Source organism: Neoarius graeffei, chromosome 23, assembly GCF_027579695.1.
Source record: "Neoarius graeffei isolate fNeoGra1 chromosome 23, fNeoGra1.pri, whole genome shotgun sequence".
NCBI classification, from domain to species: Eukaryota; Metazoa; Chordata; class Actinopteri; order Siluriformes; family Ariidae; genus Neoarius; species Neoarius graeffei.
The window spans coordinates 22,703,317-22,729,897 of record NC_083591.1 but is presented as its reverse complement, the minus strand read 5'-3'; the positions used below and the strand labels follow the sequence as shown (position 1 = coordinate 22,729,897).

The 26,581-nt window shown below is 41.5% G+C and overlaps 1 protein-coding gene across 4 annotated transcripts in view; it reads left to right on the top strand.

Annotated features, from left to right (window-relative positions):
- Positions 1-18,569, top strand: part of dip2cb (disco-interacting protein 2 homolog Cb) — a 205,492-nt gene extending 186,923 nt beyond the window's left edge. For all 4 annotated transcript variants that reach the window (XM_060905941.1, XM_060905939.1, XM_060905940.1 and 1 more), the window contains exons 37-38: positions 16,553-16,676; positions 16,853-18,569. In XM_060905941.1, the coding sequence (XP_060761924.1) occupies positions 16,553-16,676; positions 16,853-17,105 (377 nt within the window). In that variant the 3' untranslated portion in view covers positions 17,106-18,569. The remainder of the gene's footprint in view (positions 1-16,552; positions 16,677-16,852) is intronic.
- Positions 18,570-26,581: the final 8,012 nt, after the last annotated feature.

Genomic DNA, 26,581 nt, shown 5'->3' with positions numbered 1-26,581 from the left:
CTTTTGTGCGAAATGCATGGCCACGAAGACGGCACAACTCCTCCTAGACCGTTCATAGGAATGTCACCAAAATTGATCCACGTCATCTACAGACATGGCTGACAAAAGTTACTAAATACGTTTCACGTAGGATAAACCGTTCAGAAGTTATACGTCAATCAATTTTCGATGCAAAATTTTACATGCTTAAAAATTCATAACAAAGCTTCTGATTGCTCAAAACTGCTCATACTTGACACGCAAATCACTCATTGGGCTTCTGACATGTTACCCAATTTCTGTGATTTTTCGCCACTGGGGGCGCTATTTTTGGGCAAAAATTCCAATCTTTCCTCAAATTTGGTCAAACTTCACGGCCACCCTCTTACTACCTCCCATGTCATGTACACCACGTTTTGGAAATTTTCGTCCATGGGGCGCGCTGTTTTTGGCCGACGCAATTGCTCCAAAACGGGTTTTTGGTAAATAATTCCATAATGCTTTTCCTTCACACCACTACCTTGTGATAGTGCATTGCTGTTGTAGACACTTATTTTTCCAACTCATAATCGCTCATGTACAGCATAGCGCCACCTGCTGACATGGGAAAAACCAAAAAATTTATTCTTCAAAAATCTATATCTCATCTTCTATTTACTCAATTGTCATCAAACTTCATACGCTAACTCTTCATAGCTCACCTGACATCTACGTCAAATTTTGTGCACTTTCGCCCCTGGGGGTGCGGGTTATGGCAAAAATGATATTGCAGCTTCTGATTTGTCAAACTTGCCAAGCAAACTCTTTACAAGACCCTTATTGGGGCGCTTGCCATGGTCGACAACGCACGAAATTTGGCTCCTTTTTCTTAGACTGCCACCGCTACTGAGAACCAGAATCCCAGATCCAGGCGGGCCTCAGGGCCTCTATAGCGCCCCCTAACTCGTTGTGATTTTGGCCTCCCGCATTAAGGTGCCTGGTTGCCATGTAGTTTGTAGAAGTGGCATGCCATTTGGTACGCATATGTATCTCACTAAGCCGGACAAAAATTTAATGCCAATGCATTAGCCACGCCCAACAGGAAGTGAGGTAATTTCACTTTTGTGCAAAATGCATGGCCACGCAGACGGCGCAACTCCTCCTAGACCGTTCATAGGAATGTCACCAAAATTGATAGACATCATCTACAGACATGGCTGACAAAAGTTTCTAAATACCTTTCACATAGCATAAACCGTTCAGAAGTTATACGTCAATCAATTTTCAATGCAAAATTTTACATGCTTAAAAACTCATAGCAAATCTTCTACTTGCTCAAAACTGCTCATACTTCACACGCAGATCACTCATTGGGCTTCTGACATGTTACCCACTTTCTGTGATATTTCGCCACTGGGGGCGCTATTTTTGGGCAAAATTTCCAATCTTTCCTCAAATTTGGTCAAACTTCACGGCCACACTCTTTCTACCTCCCATGTCATGTATACCACATTTTGGGAATTTTCGTCCATTGGGGGCGCTGTTTTTGGCCGACGCACTTGCTCCACAACGGGTTTTTGGTAAATAATTCCATCATGCTATTCCTTCACACCACTACCTTGTGATAGTGCGTTGCTGTTGTAGACACTTATTTTTCCAACTCTTAATCGCTCATGTACAGCATAGTGCCACCTACTGACATGGGAAAAACCAAAAATTTTATTCTTCAAAAATCTATATCTCATCTTCTATTTACTCAATTGTCATCAAACTTCATACGCAAACTCTTCATAGCTCAGCTGACATGTTCGCCTAATTTTGTGCACTTTCGCCCCTGGGGGTGCTGGTTATGGCAAAAATGATATTGCAGCTTCTGATTTGTCAAACTTGGCAAGCAAACTCTTTACAAGACCCTTATTAGGGCGCTATTATTATTAGGGCCCGAGCACCGTTCAGTGCGAGACCCTCTCGTTGCCATGTGTCCAATTCTGTTCGTTGTCGCCATTGCGGGAGTAATGTCTCTTGCCGAAGAAGCTGTGGAAGGTATTTCGCGGGGACGCATGCCCCCGCCCCCCTTGGCCGCTGGCGCGAGGGCCCGTCGAGGCCGCTTGCGGCTTTAATTATTCTTCCGTCTTCTTCTTCTTCTTTATTTTTCTCCGCTGTTGGGCCATTTTCGGGGCGCTTGCCATGGGCGAAAACGCACGAAATTTGGCACCAGTTCCGAGAATTGCCACCGCTACTCAGAACCAAAAGGCCAAACTTGGCCGGGGCTCAGGGCCTCTATAGCGCCCCCTAAGTCGTTGTGATTTTGGCCTCCTGCATTAAGGTGCCTGGTTGCCATATAGTTTGTAGTAGTGCCATGCCATTTGGTACGCATATGTATCTCACTAAGCCGGACAAAAATGTAATGCCAATGCATTAGCCACGCCCAACAGGAAGTGAGGTAATTTCACTTTGGTGCGAAATGCATGGCCACGAAGACGGCGCAACTCCTCCTAGACCGTTCATAGGAATGTCACCAAAATTGATACACCTCATCTACAGACATGGCTGACAAAAGTTACTAAATACGTTTCACGTAGGATAAACCGTTCAGAAGTTATACGTCAATCAATTTTCACTTCAAAATTTTACATGCTAAAAAATTAATAACAAATCTTCTAATTGCTCAAAACTGCTCATACTTCACACGCAAATCACTCATTGGGCTTCGGACATGTTACCCAAATTCTGTGATATTTCGCCACTGGGGGCGCTATTTTTGTGCAAAAAATCCAATCTTTCCTCAAATTTGGTCAAACTTCACGGCCACCCTCTTACTACCTCCCATGTCATGTATACCACGTTTTGGGTATTTTCGTCCATGGGGGGCGCTGTTTTTGGCCGACGCAATTGCTCCAAAACGGGTTTTTGGTAAATAATTCCATAATGCTTTTCCTTCACACCACTACCTTGTGATAGTATGTTGCTGTTGTAGACACTTACTTTTCCAACTCATAATCGCTCATGTACAGCATAGCGCCACCTACTGACATGGGAAAAACCAAAAAATTTATTCTTCAAAAATCTATATCTCATCTTCTATTTACTCAATTGTCCTCAAACTTCATACGCAAACTCTTCATAGCTCACCTGACATGTACACCAAATTTTGTGCACTTTCGCCCCTGGGGGTGCTGGTTATGGCAAAAATGATATTGCAGCTTCTGATTTGTCAAACTTGTCAAGCAAACTCTTTTCAAGACCCTTATTGGGGCGCTTGCCATGGTCGAGAACGCACGAAATTTGGCTCCTTTTTCTTAGACTGCCACCGCTACTGAGAACCGGAAGCCCAGATCCAGGCGGGCCTCAGGGCCTCTATAGCGCCCCCTAAGTCGTTGTGATTTTGGCCTCCCACATTAAGGTGCCTGGTTGCCATGTAGTTTGTAGTAGTGGCATGCCATTTGGTACGCATATGTATCTCACTTAGCTGGACAAAAATGTAATGCCAATGCATTAGCCACGCCCAACAGGAAGTGAGGTAATTTCACTTTTGTGCGAAATGCATGGCCACGAAGACGGCGCAACTCCTCCTAGACCGTTCATAGGAATGTCACCAAAATTAATAGACATCATCTACAGACATGGCTGACAAAAGTTACTGAATTGGTTTCACGTAGGATAAACCGTTCAGAAGTTATACGTCAATCAATTTTCAATGCAAAATTTTACATGCTTAAAAATTCATAACAAATCTTCTAATTGCTCACAACTGCTCATACTTCACACGCAAATCAGTCATTGGACTTCTGACATGTTACCCAATTTCTGTGATATTTCGCCACTGGGGGCGCTGTTTTTGGGCAAAAAATCCAATCTTTCCTCAAATTTGGTCAAACTTCATGGCCACCCTCTTACTACCTCCCATGTCATGTTTACCACATTTTGGGAATTTTCGTCCATGGGGGGCGCTGTTTTTGGCCGACGCAATTACTCCAATACGGGTTTTTGGTTAATAATTCCATAATGCTTTTCCTTCACACCACTTCCTTGTGATAGTACGTTGCTGTTGTAGACACTTATTTTTCCAACTCATAATCGCTCATGTACAGCATAGCGCCACCTACTGACATGGGAAAAACCAAAAAATTTATTCTTCAAAAATCAATATCTCATCTTCTATTTTCTCAATCTTGATCAAACTTGATACGCACACTCTTAACAGGTCACCTGACATATGTGCCAAATTTTGTGAACTTTTGCCACTGGGGGCGCTGTTTTCAGGCAACAATTTATATCTCGGCTTCTGATTGGTCAAACTTGATCAAACTTTACAGAACAACTCTTCATAGGTCCCTTGACATGTATACCAAATTTGGTGAACTTTCACCACTGGGGGCGCTCATTGCGCTGTAGCAGTTGCAGGAGAGGTGTTTACAATCATGAGGCACCAGGAGTATGTTGTTTTGGTTGCCTTAAACACACATGACTTGTGGGGAATGGGTAGGCAGTCGGGAGCAAGTGTTGTAGCATAGCGCCACCTACTGACATGGGAGAAACCAAAAAATTTATTCTTCAAAAATCAATATCTCATCTTCTATTTTCTCAATCTTGATCAAACTTGATACGCACACTCTTAACAGGTCACCTGACATATGTGCCAAATTTTGTGAACTTTTGCCACTGGGGGCGCTGTTTTCAGGCAACAATTTATATCTCGGCTTCTGATTGGTCAAACTTGATCAAACTTTACAAAACAACTCTTCATAGGTCCCTTGACATGTATACCAAATTTGGTGAACTTTCACCACTGGGGGCGCTCATTGCGCTGTAGCAGTTGCAGGAGAGGTGTTTACAATCATGAGGCACCAGGAGTATGTTGTTTTGGTTGCCTTAAACACACATGACTTGTGGACCACTGGGGGCGCTCATTGCACTGTAGCAGTTGCAGGAGAGGTGTTTACAATCATGAGGCACCAGGAGTATGTTGTTTTGGTTGCCTTAAACACACATGACTTGTGGGGAATGGGTAGGCAGTCGGGAGCAAGTGTTGTAGCGTTACATACAGACTAATAGATGTCTAACAGAAGACAATCCTATGTAGCTATAGCTTGGTGACTGATGAGGTAAATACATTAATTTGGTTGGGAAGCCATGGCATAAAATGTTCTGTCCATGACAACATCTCAGCGCACTGTGTACTCTGTGTCCAATTCTGTGCTTTGTCACCATTGTGGGAGTAATGTCTCTTGCCAAAGAAGCTGTGGAAGGTATTTCGCGGGGACGCATGCCCCCGCCCCCCTTGGCCGCTGGCGCGAGGGCCCGTCGAGGCCGCTTGCGGCTTTAATTCTTCTTCTTCTTTATTTTTCTCCGCTGTTGGGCCATTTTCGGGGCGCTTGCCATGGGCGAAAACGCGCGAAATTTGGCGCCACTTCCGAGAATTGCCACCGCTACTCAGAACCACAAGCCCACACTTGGCCGGGGCTCAGGGCCTCTATAGCGCCCCCTAAGTCGTTGTGATTTTGGCATCCCGCATTAAGGTGCCTGGTTGCCATATAGTTTGTAGTAGTGGCATGCCATTTGGTAGGCATATGTATCTCACTAAGCCGGACAAAAATGTAATGCCAATGCATTAGCCACGCCCAACAGGAAGTGAGGTAATTTCACTTTTGTGTGAAATGCATGGCCACGAAGACGGCGCAACTCCTCCTAGACCGTTCATAGGAATGTCACCAAAATTGATACACATCATCTACAGACATGGCTGACAAAAGTTACTAAATACGTTTCACGTAGGATAAACCGTTCAGAAGTTATACGTCAATCAATTTTCACTTCAAAATTTTACATGCTAAAAAATTCATAACAAATCTTCTAATTGCTCAAAACTGCTCAGACTTCACACGCTAATCACTCATTGGGCTTCTGACATGTTACCCAATTTCTGTGATATTTTGCCACTGGGGGCGCTATTTTTGGGCAAAAAATCCAATCTTTCCTCAAATTTGGTCAAACTTCACGTCCACCCTCTTCCTACCTCCCATGTCATGTATACCACATTTTGGGAATTTTCGTCCATGGGGGGCGCTGTTTTTGGCCGACGCAATTTCTCCAAAACGGGTTTTTGGTAAATAATTCCATAATGCTTTTCCTTCACACCATTACCTTGTGATAGTGCGTTGCTGTTGTGGACACTTATTTTTCCATCTCATTCTCACTCATGTACAGCATAGCGCCACCTACTGACATGGGAAAAGCCAAAAAATTTATTCTTCAAAAATCTATATCTCATCTTCTGTTTACTCAATTGTCATCAAACTTCATACGCAAACTCTTCATAGCTCACCTGACATGTACGCCAAATTTTGTGCACTTTTGCCCCTGGGTGTGCTGGTTATGGCAGAAATGATATTGCAGCTTCTGATTTGTCAAGCTTGGCAAGCAAACTCTTTACAAGACCCTTTTTGGGGCGCTTGCTATGGTCGACATCGCACGAAATTTGGCTCCTTTTTCTTAGACTCCCACCGCTACTGAGAACCAGAAGCCCAGATCCAGGCGGGCCTCAGGGCCTCTATAGCGCCCCCTAACTCATTGTGATTTTGGCCTCCCGCATTAAGGTGCCTGGTTGCCATGTAGTTTGTAGTAGTGGCATGCCATTTGGTACGCATATGTATCTCACTAAGCCGGACAAAAATGTAATGCCAATGCATTAGCCACGCCCAACAGGAAGTGAGGTAATTTCACTTTTGTGCGAAATGCATGGCCACGAAGACGGCGCAACTCCTCCTAGACCGTTCATAGGAATGTCACCAAAATTGATACACATCATCTACAGACACGGCTGACAAAAGTTCCTAAATACGTTTCACGTAGAATAAACCGTTCAGAAGTTATACATCAATCAATTTTCAATGCAAAATTTTACATGCTTAAAAATTCATAACATATCTTCAAATTGCTCAAAACTGCTCATACTTCACACGCAAATCACTCATTGGGCATCTGACATGTTACCCAATTTCTGTGATATTTCGCCACTGGGGGCACTATTTTTGGGCAAAAACTCCAATCTTTCCTCAAATTTGGTCAAACTTCACGGCCACCCTCTTTCTACCTCCCATGTCATGTACACCACATTTTGGGAATTTTCGTCCATGGGGGGCGCTGTTTTTGGCCAACGCAATTGCTCCGAAACAGGTTTTTGGTAAATAATTCCATAATGCTTCTCCTTCACACCACTACCTTGTGATAGTACGTTGCTGTTGTACACACTTATTTTTCCAACTCATAATCGCTCATGTGCAGCATAGCGCCACCTACTGACATGGGAGAAACCAAAAAATTTATTCTTCAAAAATCAATATCTCATCTTCTATTTTCTCAATCTTGATCAAACTTGATACGCACACTCTTAACAGGTCACCTGACATATCTGCCAAATTTTGTGAACTTTTGCCACTGGGGGCACTGTTTTCAGGCAACAATTTATATCTCGGCTTCTGATTGGTCAAACTTGATCAAACTTTACAAAACAACTCTTCATAGGTCCCTTGACATGTATACCAAATTTGGTGAACTTTCACCACTGGGGGCGCTCATTGCGCTGTAGCAGTTGCAGGAGAGGTGTTTACAATCATGAGGCACCAGGAGTATGTTGTTTTGGTTGCCTTAAACACACATTACTTGTGGACCACTGGGGGCGCTCATTGCGCTGTAGCAGTTGCAGGAGAGGTGTTTACAATCATGAGGCACCAGGAGTATGTTGTTTTGGTTGCCTTAAACACACATGACTTGTGGGGAATGGGTAGGCAGTCGGGAGCAAGTGTTGTAGCGTTACATACGGACTAATAGATGTCTAACAGAAGACAATCCTATGTAGCTATAGCTTGGTGACTGATGAGGTAAATACATTAATTTGGTAGGGAAGCCATGGCATCAAATGTTCTCTCCATGACAACATCTCAGCGCACCGTGTACTCTGTGTCCAATTCTGTGCTTTGTCACCATTGTGTGAGTAATGTCTCTTGCCAAAGAAGCTGTGGATGGTATTTCGCGGGGACGCATGCCCCCGCCCCTCTTGGCCGCTGGCGCGAGGGCCCGTCGAGGCCGCTTGCGGCTTTAATTCATATTCCTGCTGATGATGTTGGAGAAGAAAGACTGTCTTGCTTTACGAATTTCATAATTATAATTACAAAGCATCTCTTTATGGATTTGATAATGGATGTGAAGTTTAGATTTGCGCTATTTTCTTTCAGTCTTTCTACATTCTCTCTTTAGTAGTTTAACAGCCGGGTACTGCTTCCATGGTGCTTTCTGCTTATCATTGACTCTTTTGATTTTGAATGGAGCAATATCATCCATAATTTGGGTCATATTTAAATTAAAAATTTCCAGTAAATCATCTACAGAGTCTGACATTTTGGTTGAGTTCTGAGAGAGAGCTTGCTCAAAGAGAGCACATGTGTTGTCTTTTATGACTCTCCTACCTATAGTCGTTGAGCTGTTCTGAATGTGAGGAGACATAGAAACATCAAAGAAAACACAGAAATGATCGGATAAGGCCAGGTCAACAACAGTAGTAGAAACAGTAAGACCCTTTGTGATGATGAGGTCAAGAGTATGACCACGAGAGTGGGTCGGCCCCTGTACATGTTGTACTAGGTTGAAGTTGTCAATAATTGCAAGTAGTTCTTTGGCATAAGTGTTATCAGTATTATCTACATGCAAGTTAAGATCCCCAGATATAATAAGACAATCAAACTCTAAGCAAATAACTGACAACAGTTCACCAAACTCTTCAAGAAAGACTTTGGCTGAATGTCTCGGAGGCCTATAAATAGTTAATAATAATATGTTAGGAGAGCATGTAACAAGTGCACATAAGTGTTCAAAGGACGTAAAATCACCAAGTGAGGATTGTTTACATTGAAAAGAGACTTTGAATATATTTGCGATCCCTCCACCTTTCCCTTGTCGGGTAACATTCAAAAAATTAAAATTTGGGGGAGCTGCTTCAATAAGGGTGGTAGCACTATTTGCTTGATCCAGCCAAGTTTCAGTTAGAAGCAAAAAATCAAGATTGTGTTTGCAAATAAGATCATTAATTAAAAATGACTTGTTTAAAAGTGATCTAACGTTCAGAAGAGCTAGCTTTACAGAAAGTCTAGAAGTAATATCTGCTTGTGCACTCTGATGTTGTTTTAAAACAGGAAGGAGATTAGATTGGTTCACCCCCAGGGTTAAATGTGCTCTATGTTTTCTATTTCTTATCAACACAGGAATAGAGAATGGCATAGACACATTGGGTCCCAGCTGGTTTTCAAAACTACACCCATTCGCAGGGACCCAGAGTACATCAAACAAGACTTTTTAAATGTTCCATTTGGTTTGAGGGTGAAAGGATTGGAGATGACATGTATCTTTTGGATGGTGAAAAATATTTGTAGCCAGCTGAAAGTCCTGGGCGAACACGATTTTGATGAACTGGGTACACTGCTTGTCGCGACAGATTTGGGCTGGAAAAAGAGTGTGTAGCCATTGGGAGCAATTTTTTCATGCTATTTGGGAAATCCATCCAGGGGGAAGATAGAGATGACGAAATGGGGTCCTCTGATTTTTGGCAGTCTGTCTTTGAATGTTGGCAGTCTTGTAGGTCAGATGTCTGTATGTCCTTGATGACGACTTGCAAAGATGATTGTTTAGGCTTTGTAACTATGTCAGTCTGCGACATCTTATCAACTGTTTTCCTCAATGCTGGCTGAGAAAAGATTGCAAGTCTGTAATGGTCTACTAAGAATTTGGCTCCAATCCAGCTGAGTTCAGTGCTATTTGGCTTGTAAAATTCTCTGCGATTCCAGAAAAGGTTAAAATTGTCTATGAAGTTCATACCAAATGAAAAACAAGTTTTCCAAGCCAGGTGTTAAGACTGAAGAGTCGAGAAAAAGCAAAACTTCCTCTCGCTGGAAGTGGGCCACTGATAAAAGATTGAATTCCAGTCTTATAGAGCTCAGAAAAAAGTTTTCTGAAATCATCTTGGACAAACAGCTGTTCTCTGAAAACATCATTTGCTCCCACATGCACAACAATACGTTTAATAGTTTTATGCTCGGACATGAGTTTCAAAATGCTGTCTTTGGTGTCAGAGATGGATGCATTTGGAAGGCAACAAATAATCATCCCATAACCTTTTAATTGTCTTACAGTGGAATCACCAAGAACAAGGGTTGTGGGATCAGGTGGTGTTACAAGCTGCTTTTTGCCTCTTCCCACAGCTCTTCGATCTTGGTGCGATCTCTTTTTACTATGTGTTGGTCCGCTTGAAAAATCCTCTTCCACATCCCTGAGGCATTCAAATTTGTTCTGAAGCCTTATGGGCTGTGGATTTTCCATAGGATTGTAGATCCTATTGTAATTTGTAGAACGAGCTGGTGTTGAAGTAATTACTCTTCTGTTTTTATTTTTGGGCTTGCCACCCATCATTTGCCAGTTTTCTGTACTCACATTTTGCCCAGCTTGATTGATGAATTCATCCACTTGATCTGCAATGCCATCGGTCTGTCGGAGTGCAATCTCTGCATTCTCAGCCACTGTTTCTGTACTCCTTTCCTGAGATATCGCTTTTAATTCATCCGTCTTTGGCAGAGCATCAATCTTGGATTCCAGAATAGAAATCCTCTGTTCTAGTTCCATGCATTTTCTGCAGGATTTTTTGCTCCCTGGCATTTTGTTTTTAAAAACTAACTTATCTTATAAAGATGAAAAATAAAATGAAAAAAAAAATAGTGGAAATTAAATTAAAAGCTTTATAGTGGCGAACCGTTATAGTAACGGTTCGCCACTGCTTGTAAATATGCGTGAAGAATATCTAATGAAGTTTTGGTAGCCTTTTGGGTGTTCAACGCATGTTTAGTTTCAGTTTTCAGTTTATTTATTTAGTGCTTAATTATAGCATAACTAATCCTAGCACTGTATTAGCCTTGTCTTTCTCTTTCTCGGCGAACAAAGAAATGGTTCTGTGTGTGTGCAGCAGAAAACTTTCCTGTTGGATATTCACATCAGCTCCGACATGTGATGTCGTGTTGTCTTGACAAAGTGCAATAACATAAACTATATTGCACGCTTATTCTCCATTGGGTAGAGTGACATAATATATGTAGGATAAGTGATATGTTCACAACATCACATGATATCAAACCAAATTAATGAAACCTGCTTGAAGGGAATAAAATACATGTGTTTATATTCCATCGAAAAAGTGTCCTGTATATATAATAATTCCTGATGTTTTCCAAGTCATTCCCAGTGTTTTCCTGCTGACTGGATGCGCGTTGTCAAAATAGCTGGTATACTGGTTTACCTCTGTTCCTCTGTCCATCCATCTGTCCATATCTCCGTCTGTCCAAAACACCCTTTTTCTCAGCAACCACAAATCATAGCCACTTGGTACCAAACTTCAGTTTGGGGTTCTATACCGTGTATACCGTTTTCAGGTCTGTCGCACATCAACTTCCTGTTTACCAACTGAATGTTTTTACAAAACATGTAGCGTGAATTTACAAAATTTTTGTTGCACTTTTCTCAGCAACTACAAATCACAACTGCTTGATATTTGGTACCGAGCTTCAGCTTGGGGTTCTATACCGTGTATACCGTTTTCAGGTCTGTCACACATCGATTTCCTGTTTACTGACAATGTATTTATGAAACATATAGGGTGGATTTTGACGCTATTTCAAGAAGCAAAATGCTATTTCAAAATGACGGTTTACCAGGATGCTATTTGAAATCCCTAGGGAGAGACACTGCTCTTTACTTGTTTCAGGGTTAATTATTTGCTGAAGACAACATTCATAATAAGTGTCCTGTTCCTTCTATTGCTTGCATTCTGATATAAGTGAGAGCGGGGGGAGATACGTAAGTGAGCAGTGGCTCACAGGTGATCTTGTTTGTGGATATGTCCATACAATATAAACAGAGGTGGAAAGAGTACTAAAATATTATACTCAAGTACAAGTACTGTTACTCTGATGAAATTTTACTTAAGTACAAGTAAAGTTACCAGACAAAAAAATCTACTCAAGTAAAAGTAAAAAGTAGATCATTTAAAATGTACTTTGAGTAAAAGTAAAACGTTACTTTTAACAATGGGTGTTTTCTGCCTCCATTGTGTTGTGCAAAAATGAAAGAAGAGGAAACGAGGATATATGTACATCTCAACCCAGATGTTTTATTTAAAGGAAGTGTATCAAATTGAATGCTTAGGATAATGCTGCATTAAAACTGAGACAAACAAAAAAGGTCAATACACACAGTCATGTCGTTTACATCGCCCTGACCACACACAAAGCATTGTACACGAAATATGAAAGTGAAATGTTGCACCGAAATCTCGTAGCTTGCCTGTGTGCACTGTGTGTTATTGAACAATTCAATTCAAACATTATTTGTTTTGCTTAGTATTCCTTTCTGGCCTGTTGGATGTAGAATGGTAGGAGGACTGATCACGTCAGGTTGGCGAGCTAACTTGCTTGCATGATTAGCCAACCGAATAACAGACTAGTTACCGTTATGTTACAGTACCAACGGGTTGCTACTTCAACATTAGCAATGCCATCCACTATTTTTGGAATATAACCAGCCTATTGTCGTTTTACTATGGAAAGGAAACATTATGATCAGGGGCGCAGATACGTTTTTTGAACTGGGGGGGACAAAAAACTGGGGGGGACAAAGCTGCCAGCAAACCAACCCCAACCCCGATATGCCTGTCAAACTTGTTGTGGGTAACCATAGCAACTAAGCTCGAGCTCGCAACCTGTGCAGTCTGCGCAGCTCAACCAACCGAATATCAGTCTTTGTTTTGTTTTATGTGAGTTGTTGCAACTATGTATACACTGCTGTGCACCTCAATAAACCGAATGGTAATTAGTCTTTTGATTTTTCCGTGAGGTTTGCCTTATGCAAAGAAAGACAGCATAGACGTTTTTTCCTCCCTATAAGTGGGAGGGACCGAATGAGGTGAATTTAAATCTGGGTGGGACAAATCCCACCCGTCCCACCCTCTATCTGCGCCCGTGATTATGATGCCAATGACAATACTTACCTCAACATGCTTGCGCAGATTAGACGTCGAATTTTTGTATGCCGCAATGGTTGTCTTCTTGGGCACACATAATCTGCATTGCATAATGAAACTGTCACCCCTTTTCTCTACGAAGCTGAAGTGATCACGTATGTAGGGCCAGGGGTGCACTTCATTACTGGAAGAAATTGCGTTTTCTGCAGGGTCGTCCACCACAGGTTCCTCGGTCTCCTCCATGTCCGCAGGGGCGCTTTATCAACACCCGTGGCCCAGGGGCGAGGCCCCTCATAGGCTACCTGTCAACCCTACCCTTACCGTTGGCCAGGAAAACACTCTTATTTTATTTGCAATACGTGTCAAGCATTTACAGTGTAAGCGCGTAATTAGCCTAGAAGCCTACGATAGGTTATGTTTGGCTCAGCGTAGCTGCGCAAGGCCCACGCTCACATCGCTCAACACATCCAACCACAGAGGGAGAGAACACGCGCATTATCATTACAGAGCCGGTTCTGATTATTACCACGGACAGGACAGTGATACTGTGTAACTTTCACGCAGGGGCATGGCCAGAGATAACCACACAAGCGCGCGTGCGCTATAATGTAGACCTATGTGTTGTAAACATAAAACACACACACCTACAGACAAGTCCTTTTAAAAAATAAAATACATAAAAATAGCTCAGCGGCATGAAAACAAACATTCACTGCAAGACAAGGTGCCCTAGAATCGCCATCAGTTTTTAATATCTATATGGACTTTGTTGTCAGGATTGCACAGCATGAGATATCAAAACTGTACCCAGATACAGGCTTCAAGTTCAGATATTGCATTCCAAATGAGGTATCCACAAGAGAAATGCGTACGAAAGCACGAGCATCAGGAGAGGGTTGCATAACAGAGATTCTATACGCAGATGATCAGGCCATACTCGCTGGATCCATCAAGGAGCTTCAGAATATTCTTCAGTTGTATGATAAGACCTACACCCGCTTTGGTTTACAAATATCATATGTCAAAACAGAAACAATGGCTTTTAACGTCAATGAGGATATCAAATGTAAACCAAGTATCATTTCCCTTGGCGGCACTAATATTAAAAACGTCCGCACCTTTAAATATCTTGGTTATAATGTCAGCAACTGTGATGAATCCTCACACTTCCTGCATGCTAGGATAAGTGCTGCATTCATGAAATGGAATGAACTGAAACACGTTCTAACCGACCACCGAATACTACTAAAAACCCGTATAAAGTTCCTAGTGGCATGCGTTCGATCTCGTCTCCTGTACAGCACACAGGCATGGCAACTATCATCCAGTGAAATTCACAAAATTGAGGTAGTGTGGCACGGCTTCCTAAGGAAAATGATTAAAGGTGGATATAAACGAAAGAATGCCCCTGACCAAAAGAACACTACAAATGAAGATATAGACTGGAGCTACAAGATGTCCAATGCTGACCTCCGGAAACTGACAGGAACCCAGGATATAAAACTATCCTGCTACGTACAACAACTAAAATATATTGCTTACGTTTGCCGGATGGGCAATAACCAAGTGCAAAAGCAGCTCCTGTTTGACAAAAATGGTTACAAATGGACAAAATGGGAAAATCTGCTGGGCATAGACACCCAACAGATAAGACCTATGATGATGGACAAATCAAACTTTGAGCAACTGCTGCAACTGCTACAGCAGAAGCACCCCTAGAGAGTTTAACTTTTGACAGGGGAACATGATGATGATGATGAAGGTACTTGGCTCGGCGGCCACATGAAACGTAAACACCATGGACAGCGGCCAAACTCATACTGTAACTCTACAGACCGAAATACACGAAACCAAGTCCTACTAGGGTCTATTTTACCGATCTATGTTCAAGCATCATGCAAGTCTTCCTTCTCCTTGAATAAGACCGTGCATTCAACTGCCTTTTTGACATGACTGCATCGAAATACCACTCAATATTTCACGCACTCCATCAAGAAAAAAGTTAAACATGATGAACACGGGCATACTGTTTTGAGCATACGATTTTTTAAAAAGAAACTAGCTACATCAAAGTCCTTCAATAAACCCATCCTTTAGCGCAAATGAGCTTAACCTAGTTCAAAGCATGACGCTAGCAGTAGCTGCATAAGGCAAAATCATGTGGGCCTTTCGTCAACAACAAGCCACGGCGGGCAAACATTAATAATCAAGTGTCCTTACCTTAAAATGTTGTCTTGACCACAGAACTTCTCAAGTATTTCACTTAAATCCACACGGGTTAACAACACACCCAACACAGCTAGCGAGAAATGTGGATATGCGCTAGCTTTGTATTGCTGTTCCCCTCAGTATGCTTACTCTGTCTGCTGCCCGAACTGTGAACATTATAGGCTACAATCTTTTCATCAATTTCTTCAGTAGATGCCGTTTTAGACATTTTTATTATCCCCATCGAAATATGCTATTATACTAACAGGATTATAACTCAAATCACACGACACGTATTCAAATCACAACTGATTTATTTTACTGTTGGACAGATCATAGCATATCTAGCCTAGCTGCACATAGCCTAGCTGCTGGTAGGCTGATAACTGATAAGTAGCTGATATTCTGAACAGATTGGTGATCCTTACCTTAAAAAAGTCTGTGACTTTAGGCAACGATTCTATCATTACCTGCATCTCTCTTTTTTTTCCTTTTATGCGCCCCGCTAACATGTGAACCCTTCATCTTTCAAAGCCTCTAAATTTATGTCTCAGTAGTCTGCAGTCTTTGGCGCGCTTTCGTGCGTGACATTACATTTTGTTATATTTTATTCTGGTACAGTTGTGGGTGTTCGTTTCGCGAACCACATCCACCATGTCTCTTACAGCAGGCTACTGTGCGCTCATTTATTTCTAACCTTATTTCTATCCGTACATTAATGTAGGCCCACGATTCCGACAGTTTATTATTTTATTAATATTACAAGGCCCCTGATTGGCTGTGGCCCAGGGGCTTGAGCCCCCCGAAGCCCCCCCCTTTAAAGCGCCGGTGCATGTCCACCATCGTCTGTGTGAGACTCGCGCGCGCGACAACTGTCCTTCCCGTGATTCATTTCCAGAACGCATTTCCCCTTCTCCGTTTTAGCCTTTTTTAAATTTTTTATTTATTTATTTATTTTTACTCAGTAACGGTTGTGATGTAAAATGTACCGAAGTACACTACTTAAAACATACTTAAGTAAAAGTACACTCTTTAAAAATTACTTGAAAAAGTATAAGTACACAAAAAAGCTACTCAAGTACAGTAACGCGAGTAATGTAATTCGTTACTTTCCACCTCTGAATATAAATAACATGACATGGTGGTGTGAAGAAATGAAGTTTTTCTTCTCATGTTGAAAATATTTTCACTCGTTTCCTCTGCTCACTCATGAAATATCCATTCACCACTCCAAGATAAACTTCATATCTTCACGCAACTGTATAGTATCCTCTATGTATGCACATTTGTGTGATTGTGTGTGTGTGAGTACAAATAAGTGCTTTCTTGTAGAGAGGCACGATGCGCTGTACGTAGTGGGAGCATTGGATGAGGCAATGGAGCTGAGAGGGATGCAGTATCACCCCATTGACATTGAGACTTCCATCATCCGAACCCACAAGAGCATTACAGAATGGTGAGCGCATGCGTGCATAAACACACTGTTATTCATACTTGTGTACTTATGCATTCACAAATGACGACTAAACACTATTATACTGTACACAATAAAACAGAAGCATAGTTCAGAAGCAGAACAGTTTTGATCTCTCTTGCTGTGTATGTTTTGATCTTGATCTCTGTTTGTGTCAGTGCCGTTTTCACCTGGACTAAGCTCTTGGTTGTGGTGGTCGAGCTGGATGGTTCAGAGCAGGAGGCCCTGGACTTGGTCCCCATGGTAACTAATGTAGTTCTGGAGGAGCATTACCTCATCGTGGGTGTGGTGGTTGTCGTGGATACCGGCGTTATTCCCATCAACTCCCGTGGAGAGAAGCAGCGCATGCACCTGAGAGACGGCTTTCTCGCTGACCAGCTTGACCCCATATATGTTGCCTACAACATGTAGAACAGACAAACACAACCATACGCAAACACTTCAACTTAAAAATGTAGAAGGACATACTTGCAGCTGGGTGCATAAACATGGCCTAGAAAATGCAGAAAAACACACATTTAGCCCTAAATATGGAAACCCACTGACAGAAACATGCACTTTCTCCAACACATATAAATGGCGTGAAATATGTAGAAACACAAGCATACACGTTTACTTTTGGAAGCCGAAAGCACTAACTAATACAATGCAGATCATTAAACAGTGGCATCTCTAAAGTAAAGAACTGTAGCCACACGTGTATACACACACATGCACACACACAAATAATGCATAGGTATGTGCTAATAGGGTTGTTATTCAGTCATCAATCTGTAGTCAAACAGGTTGCACATTTTGCCTCTCCATAAACACAGGAGAATATGCATTTTTTTACTGCATGCAACGTTAAGAGTTTCCACTGATGACATTGAAGGACACAATAGAAAGAATGTGTTGCACGCAGACAGTTTACCACATGAAGCCAATTCAAAAGTGTACCTTTACAAATGATGGTTATCAGCCAAAACGTATTCTAATTAGCCAACAAGACCAAGTCTTACCTTTTTGCTGGCGGTGACCGAGCCCATGACCAGGAAGTGTGCTGATGAGAGGTTTACAATGTTACATGCATAATCAACTGGCGTACATAATCACGCACTCACCCATATATGGGCCATGGCGCCTGTGTATATAAGGGAGTTGGAGACCTATCTTAAGTTTTCTTTGGTGTTTGTGTTTTGTCCATGTGCAATTCATTGTTTTGCTAGTGTTGCTTTATTTTGTTTATCCTGCAATATTTTCAAGTCAGGGAATTTTATAAGATATTTACTGTCAAGTCTGACATATTGCTCATATATTATCTGAAGGCTTTGTTTCTTTCTTTTTTTTAATTTGATGTTGCAGAAGTAGCCGTTTTATACAAAGACATATCAAACAAAACATTTTAAATTACCTATTTTCCTTAATATGTTTAAATGTGATTTGTGCACAGGTTATCCTGTTTGTCATCCCTTTATTTTATGCAATAGCATAAGTTATTTTTCATTTTATCGGTTTTATTTTTGTCAAACGTAACTTTCATGCCTTGGCATCTTGTGTGACTCTCTAACATGCAGACATATACATGTGTATATATTATGTATAGCTTGTGTTTATGAAGATGACAAAGTACTGCTTCCTCTCTGTTATTGTATGTAGCTAGGGTGGAAAAAGAGACTCCACAAAAAAAAATGACTGAGGGAAGGAATAACAGTCAGAGAGGTGGAGATGTGTGTGTGTGTGTGTGTGTGTAAGTAAATCCTGGTTCATTTTTATTTTTCCTTGTGTCTTAAGTTTCCTGCAGGACTACGAGCTGTGGGTTCTGTCATTATGGTAAAAGCAAACAAAAGATGTCTTTTAAAATGTCAATAAACTATTTTCTATTATTCAGTAAAAGCACGAAAACTTGTCTGTTTGTGTCCTGATCCCCTCTGTTTAAATTTAGTTATTTAAAGCTCATTATAAACAAAAGTTTCATTCATTTATTTCAGACTTACTTAAAGAAGGTAGAAAGTGGAGTAGACAAAGTGTTATAAAGTCATTATACTGTTGACACAGCATTTGGAAAAGAACTTATTGCTGTCTGAACAGCAGCGTCACTGTTCACCCACCAAAAGACGAGTCGAATGTGGGGCTTATTTAATAGAAAGTTGGTCCAGAATGATTCCAGTAAGGTAAGGAGGATGGCTTGTTAATGTGTTGTATAATTGAGTGCTGGTTTTAATTGGTGATTGTCATTCTCAAGATAAAAAGTAAAGTTGTGTTCAATATGTGGATGAGAATTATGGATGGATTTCATGCTGAGATAGATTTGCGTGTCATTGGTGCAGCAATAAAGACTGAGGTTGAAGTAGCCAAGGCAGAGGAGTATGTAGAAGATAAAGAGATGAGGCCCAAACATTGTGCCTTTAGAAACAGGAGAAGAGGTGGAGGTGTGGTTGCTGCTGTTCAAGTGAAAGGAGAGTTGGTCGAGAGCCCTTAACCCCAGTAGTGTCACTCAGGTCTAACAATTTAAGGATATTGAGGGCTCCAGTATGTGCAGAATTGAGAAGGCTATTGATGGGAGGTTTCAGTTTGGTTGAAACCCAAACTGTTTGAGAAGGCTGTTAGATTGAAGGTACAGTGGTGCTTGAAAGTTTGTGAGTCCTTTAGAATTTTCTATATTTCTGCATAAATATGACCTAAAGCATCATCAGATTTTCACACAAGTCCTAAAAGTAGATAAAGAGAACCCAGTTAAACAAATGAGACAAAAATATTATACTTGGTCACTTATTTATTGAGGAAAATTATCCAATATTACATATCTGTGAGTGGCAAAAGTATGTGAACCTTTGCTTTCAGTATCTGGTGTGACCCCCTTGTGCAGCAATAACTGCAACTAAACGTTTGCGGTAACTGTTGATCAGTCCTGCACACCGGCTTGGAGGAATTTTAGCCTGTTCCTCCGTACAGAACAGCTTCAACTCTGGGATGTTGGTGGGTTTCCTCACATGAACTGCTCGCTTCAGGTCCTTCCACAACATTTTGATTGGATTAAGGTCAGGACTTTGACTTGGCCATTCCAAAACATTAACTTTATTCTTCTTTAACCATTCTTTGGTAGAACGACTGGTGTGCTTAGGGTCGTTGTCTTGCTGCATGACCCACCTTCTCTTGAGATTCAGTTCATGGACAGATGTCCTGACATTTTCCTTTAGAATTCACTGGTATAATTCAGAATTCATTCTTCCATAAATGATGGCAAGCCGTCCTGGCCCAGATGCAGCAAAACAGGCCCAAACCATGATACTACCACCACCATGTTTCACAGATGGGATAAGGTTCTTATGCTGGAATGCAGTGTTTTCCTTTCTCCAAACATAACGCTTCTCAATTAAACCAAAAAGTTCTATTTTGGTCTCATCCATCCACAAAACATTTTTCCAATAGCCTTCTATGTCTACGTGATCTTTAACAAATTGCAGATGAGCAGCAATGTTCTTTTTGGAGAGCAGTGGCTTTCTCCTTGCAACCCTGCCATGCACACCATTGTTGTTCAGTGTTCTCCTGATGGTGGACTCATGAACATTAACATTAGCCAATGTGAGAGAGGCCTTCAGTTGCTTAGAAGTTACCCTGGTGTCCTTTGTGACCTCGCTGACTATTACACGCCTTGCTCTTGGAGTGATCTTTGTTGGTTAACCACACCTAGGAAGGGTCACAATGGTCTTGAATTTTCTCCATTTGTACACAATCTGTCTGACTGTGGATTGGTGGAGTCCAAACTCTTTAGAGATGGTTTTGTAACCTTTTCCAGCTTGATGAGCATCAATAATGCTTTTTCTGAAGTCCTCAGAAATCTCCTTTGTTTGTGCCATGATACACTTCCACAAACATGTGTTGTGAAGATCAGACTTTGATAGATCCCTGTTCGTTAAATAAAACAGGTTGCCCACTCACACCTGTTTGTCATCCCATTGATTGAAAACACCTGACTCTAATTTCACCTTCAAATTAACTGCTAATCCTAGACATTCACATACTTTAGCCCCTCACAGATAGGTAATATTGGATCATTTTCCTCAATAAATAAATGACCAAGTATAATATTTTTGTCTCATTTGTTATGGGTTCTCTTTGTCTACTTTTAGGATTTGTGTGAAAATCTGATCACGTTTTAGGTCATATTTATGCAGAAATATAGAAAATTCTAAAGGGTTCACAAACTTTCAAGCACCACTGTAGGAATGCAGCTGATTGGCAAAAAACACATTGAGAGGATTTGGATAAAAAGCAACTGTGGCACTAATATTTGTGGGGTAACGTTTCAAATGACTAAGCATTCTGGTGTAACTTCAGTAGGTGTCAAAATATCGTTTACAAAATATATGGATCTGATGACACTAAATGAATTAAATTTTTTGATACATTCTCAGTAACTCATGCGTGTTCCATCATTATTTTATTCTCAGTGCCTGCCACTGATCAGTGTGTAATCAAATCCACGTGTAATAATGAAGTACTAACCACTTAACATATCACCCTCTACGAATAGGCTTGGGAATGTGATGTCATGACATCTCAACAAGAAGACTACTGGTAATGTTAGCTTTCTTGCACTAATTGTAATTGTTGGCCTCCCTGCTGGCCCTGTATACAGTGTCTTGTAAAAGTATTCATCCCCCTTGGTGTTTGTCCTGTTTTGTTACTGTGGCAGCGGGGGCGTGGTCAAGCGTCGGTCTGTGAACAGAGGGCGGAGTCAGGGAAGGTAAGTGGCAGAATCACTGCACCTGATGTCAGTTAACCTGTTTGTGTGTCTTCCCCAGTGACCGTGCCCCATAAAAGGAGAGAGCGAGCAGAGAAAGGGGGCTCTCTCCCCAACCAGACAACTTGTGTGTGTGCGCATGTGTGGCTGGGAGAGTGTAAAGTCACTGAAAAGTGCAAAAATAAAGAGTTTTGGAAACTCAGTTCTGGCCTGCCGTACTTCTGTGCTCAAAGTTCTACAGTCGCATTACAAGCTAGAAGCAAAATTGATTTTTTTTTTTTGTGTGTGTGTGTGGGGGGGGAGCACGATTTACACAATATGCCAAAAACTTTAAATGTGCCAAAAAAAATTATGACACAAGCAATAATTAAGATGAAAAAACAGAAATCTGGAGTGTGCATAGGTATCCCCCCCCCAAAAAAGTCAATACTTTGTAGAGCCACCTCTCTCTATTAGCTTAGCATGTCTAATCACTGGGATTTTTACCCATTCCTCAAGGTAAAACTGCTCCAACTCCAAGTTAGATGGGTTGCGTTGGTGTAAATCTTCAATACTTGCCACAAATTCTTAATTGGGTTGAGGTCTGGGCTTTGACTAGGCCATTCCAAGACATTTAAAGGTTTCCCTTTAAACCACTCCAGTGTAGCTTTAGCAGTATATTTAGGATCATTATCCTGCTGGAACGTGAACCTTCATCCCAGTCTCAAACCTCTGGTCGACTCAAACCGGTTTTCCTCCAGAATTGCCCTGTATATACTGCCATCCATCTTTCCTTCAATACTAACCAGCTTTCCTGTCCCTGCAGATGAAAAACATCCCCATAGCATGGTGCTGCCCCCACCATGCTTCACTGTAGAAATGGTGTTCTCAGGGTAATGGGAAGTGTTGGGTTTGTGCCACACATGGCATTTTCCATGATGGCCAAACAGTTCAGTTTTAGTGGCATCTGACCAGAGAACCTTCTTCCATGTGTTTGGGGAGTCTGCCACATGCTGTTGGGCAAACTCCAAACTTGTTTTTTTTTCTTTAAGCAATGGCTTTTTTCTGGCCACTCTTCTATAAAGCCCTGCTCTGTGGACTGTACGGCTTAAAGTGGTCCTATGGACAGATACTCCTATCTCTGCTGTGGATCTTTGCAACTCCCCGAGTGTTATCTTTGGTGTCTTTGTTGCATGTCTGATTAATGCCCTCCTTGTCTGGTCTGTGATTTTTAGTGGGTGGCCTTCTCTTGTCAGGTTTGTAGTGGTGCCATATTCTTTCCATTTTGCTATAATGAATTTAATGGTGCTCCCTGGGATATTCAAAGCTTGGGATTTTTCTTTATAACCCAACCCTAATCTATACTTCTCCACAACTTTGTCTCTGACCTGTTTGGAGGCTCCTTGGTTTTTATGTTTCTTGCTTATTAGTGTTGCAGAGTCAGGGTCCATCCAGAACAGGTTGATGTATACAGACATCATGTGACAGATCAGGTGACACTTTGATTGCACACAGGTAGATCTTAATCAACTAATTACAACCCCGATTCCAAAAAAGTTGGGACAAAGTACAAATTGTAAATAAAAACGGAATGCAATAATTTACAAATCTCAAAAACTGATATTGTATTCACAATAGACTATAGACAACATATCAAATGTCGAAAGTGAGACATTTTGAAATTTCATGCCAAATATTGGCTCATTTGAAATTTCATGACAGCGACACATCTCAAAAAAGTTGGGACGGGGCAATAAGAGGCTGGAAAAGTTAAAGGTCCAAAAAAGGAACAGCTGGAGGACCAAATTGCAACTCATTAGGTCAATTGGCAATAGGTCATTAACATGGAAGCATGGAAGGTAATAAATTAAATGACAGGGCGCAAGAAGAGCAAAGAGAGTCAGTTAAATGGTGCCAATGCAGAAGAAAAAACAACAGCATGGTACAACCACTTCAAAAATCTTCTTGGAAAACCCCCAGCAGTTGACAATGAAAATGGAGATGAAAGAATTCCAATAGTTTTTAGTGATCTGAATATAGATGATGGACCCTTCACACATGAAGAGTTCTTAAAAGTGAAAAGAACATTGAAGAATAATAAAAGTGCTGGTCCAGATGGTATTCCAATGGAAGTGCTCAAGTATTGTGATCTTGATAACTACATTCTTGGTTTCTGTAATAAGGTACTAATTGAAGGGAACAGACCAGAACAGTGGTCACTCTCGCACATACAACCTATTCCCAAGTCAGGAAATCTCTCTATTACTGATAATTATCATGGCATCAGCTTAACGTGTGTCATCACAAAAGTCATGAACAGGATGATACTGAACCGAATCAGGGACAAGCTAGATATACATCTAAGACCAAACCAAAATGGATTTAGACAATGTCGATCCACACTCTATCAGATTTTGGCGCTGCGTCTGATTATGGAGGAAACAAAGAAGAACAATCTCTCGGCTGTGATGTGCTTTATACATTTCAAAAAAGCATTTGACAGTGTACACAGAGGGAAAATGATGAAAATCCTTCAAGCCTACAGCATCCCAACGCGCCTTCTAAATGCGATTCAGGAAATGTACACTAATACTAGAGCAAGAGTACTTTCTCCAGATGGAATAACAGAAGAATTTGAAATAAAAGCTGGAGTGCTACAGGGAGACACCCTTGCACCATACCTTTTTGTTATCATCTTAGATTTCGCCCTGCGACAAGCTATTGATTACCATAGTGAAGATCTGGGTTTTACCATCACACCCAGACGCTCCAGTAGAGACCATGCAATTACCTTAATGGATCTTGACTTTGCAGACGACATCTGTCTACTCTCCAACACACTAGAGGAAGCACAAAAACTACTGCTAAAGGTAGAGTCAGAATGTAACAAAGTTGGTCTACACCTAAATGCCAAAAAGACTGAAGTAATAACAACGAACATCCCCCGGCCAACCCTTCCTCTTAAGACAAGAGAGGGACAAGAACTTAAGGAAGTGGATGACTTCAAATATCTTGGGGCATGGGTAAAATCTTCTGAGCAAGACATAAAAGTTAGAAAAGCACTAGCATGGAATGCAATGAACAAGATGAAAACAGTGTGGACCTCCAATCTCTCCAGAGATTTAAAGCTTTCCTTCTTTAAAGCAACAGTTGAGACAGTTCTCCTTTATGGTTCGGAATGTTGGACTTTGACAAAACATCTCGAGAAATCCTTGGATGGAATATATACCAGAATGTTGCGTACAGTGCTCAATGTAAATTGGCATGATCAAATACCTAATGCCATTCTATATGGTGATCTGCCACGTCTAAGCAATGTAATTGCTAGTAGAAGAATGGGCGTGGCAGGTCACTGCCAATGGCATGAAGAGCTTGTTACCAGCAAAGTCCTCCTGTGGGAACCCACCCATGGGAGGAGAAACCAGGGGCGGCCCATTAAAACGTTTATTGACATCCTTAAATCTGATGCCGGGGTTGCCACCCTGAATGAGCTTGCCACGTTAATGATGGAAAAATGTGACTGGCGTGGGAGACAGGAGGCTCGCCTGAGGGCGGCCTAAGTAAGTAAGTAAGTCATTAACATGACTGGGTATAAAAAGAGCATCTTGGAGTGGCAGCAGCTCTCAGAAGTAAAGATAGGAAGAGGATCACCAATCCCTCTAATTCTGCGCCGACAAATAGTGGAGCAATATCAGAAAGGAGTTCGACAGTGTAAAATTGCAAAGAGTTTGAACATATCATCATCTACAGTGCAATAATATCATCAAAAGATTCAGAGAATCTGGAAGAATCTCTGTGCGTAAGGGTCAAGGCCGGAAAACCATACTGAGTGCCCGTGATCCTCGGGCCCTTAGACGGCACTGCATCACATACAGGCATGCTTCTGTATTGGAAATCACAAAATGGGCTCAGGAATATTTCCAGAGAACATTATCTGTGAACACAATTCACCATGCCATCCGCCGTTGCCAGCTAAAACTATAGTTCAAAGAAGAAGCCATATCTAAACATGATCCAGAAGCGCAGACGTCTTCTCTGGGCCAAGGCTCATTTAAAATGGACTGTGGCAAAGTGGAAAACTGTTCTGTGGTCAGACGAATCAAAATTTGAAGTTCTTTATGGAAATCAGGGACGCCATGTCATTTGGACTAAAGAGGAGAAGGACGACCCAAGTTGTTGTTAGCGCTCAGTTCAGAAGCCTGCATCTCTGATGGTATGGGGTTGCATTAGTGTGTGTGGCATGGGCAGCTTACACATCTGGAAAGACACCATCAATGCTGAAAAGTATATCCAGGTTCTAGAGCAACATATGCTCCCATCCAGATGACGTCTCTTTCAGGGAAGACCTTGCATTTTCCAACATGACAATGCCAAACCACATACTGCATCAATTACAGCATCATGGCTGCGTAGAAGAAGGGTCCGGGTACTGAACTGGCCAGCCTGCAGTCCAGATCTTTCACCCATAGAAAACATTTGGCGCATCATAAAACGGAAGATACAACAAAAAAGACCTAAGACAGTTTAGCAACTAGAATCCTACATTAGACAAGAATGGGTTAACATTCCTATCCCTAAACTTGAGCAACTTGTCTCCTCAGTCCCCAGACGTTTACAGACTGTTGTAAGTGGTAGGCATGTTGTGTAAATCAAATGGTACTAACTTCCCAAAAATCAATTTTAATTCCAGCCTGTAATGCAACAAAACAGGACAAACACCAAGGTGGATGAATACTTTTGCAAGACACTGTACGGTATATTCATCTGTAAAATGTATATAGGTTTTGAGTGACTTTTTTTTAATGCTCAGAAAACTACGTACTCAAGTCACATATGGGATATGAAAAGATATCTGAAAATGTAAGAGGAAGTAGCACATCCAGACCGTTTAAGGTAGAAATTTAAGGCCATATGCCTACCCAAACTTCAGTACACCTCTGTAAGACTCTGGAACTGTTGTTGACAGACGAAAACTGATCCAAATTATATTCCCTCTCTTGGAGTCTTGATGATTGTGTTGGAGAGTGTTGTCAAACACACCAGTCCAAATTTTCCCAGCAGTGTTCATTTGGGTTGAGATCTGTTAACTGAGAAGGCCATAACATTTCATTTACATCATTCACATAATCATCAAACCATTCAGTGAGCCTTTGTGTCCTGTGGCTGGGGGTGGGGCCAGCCA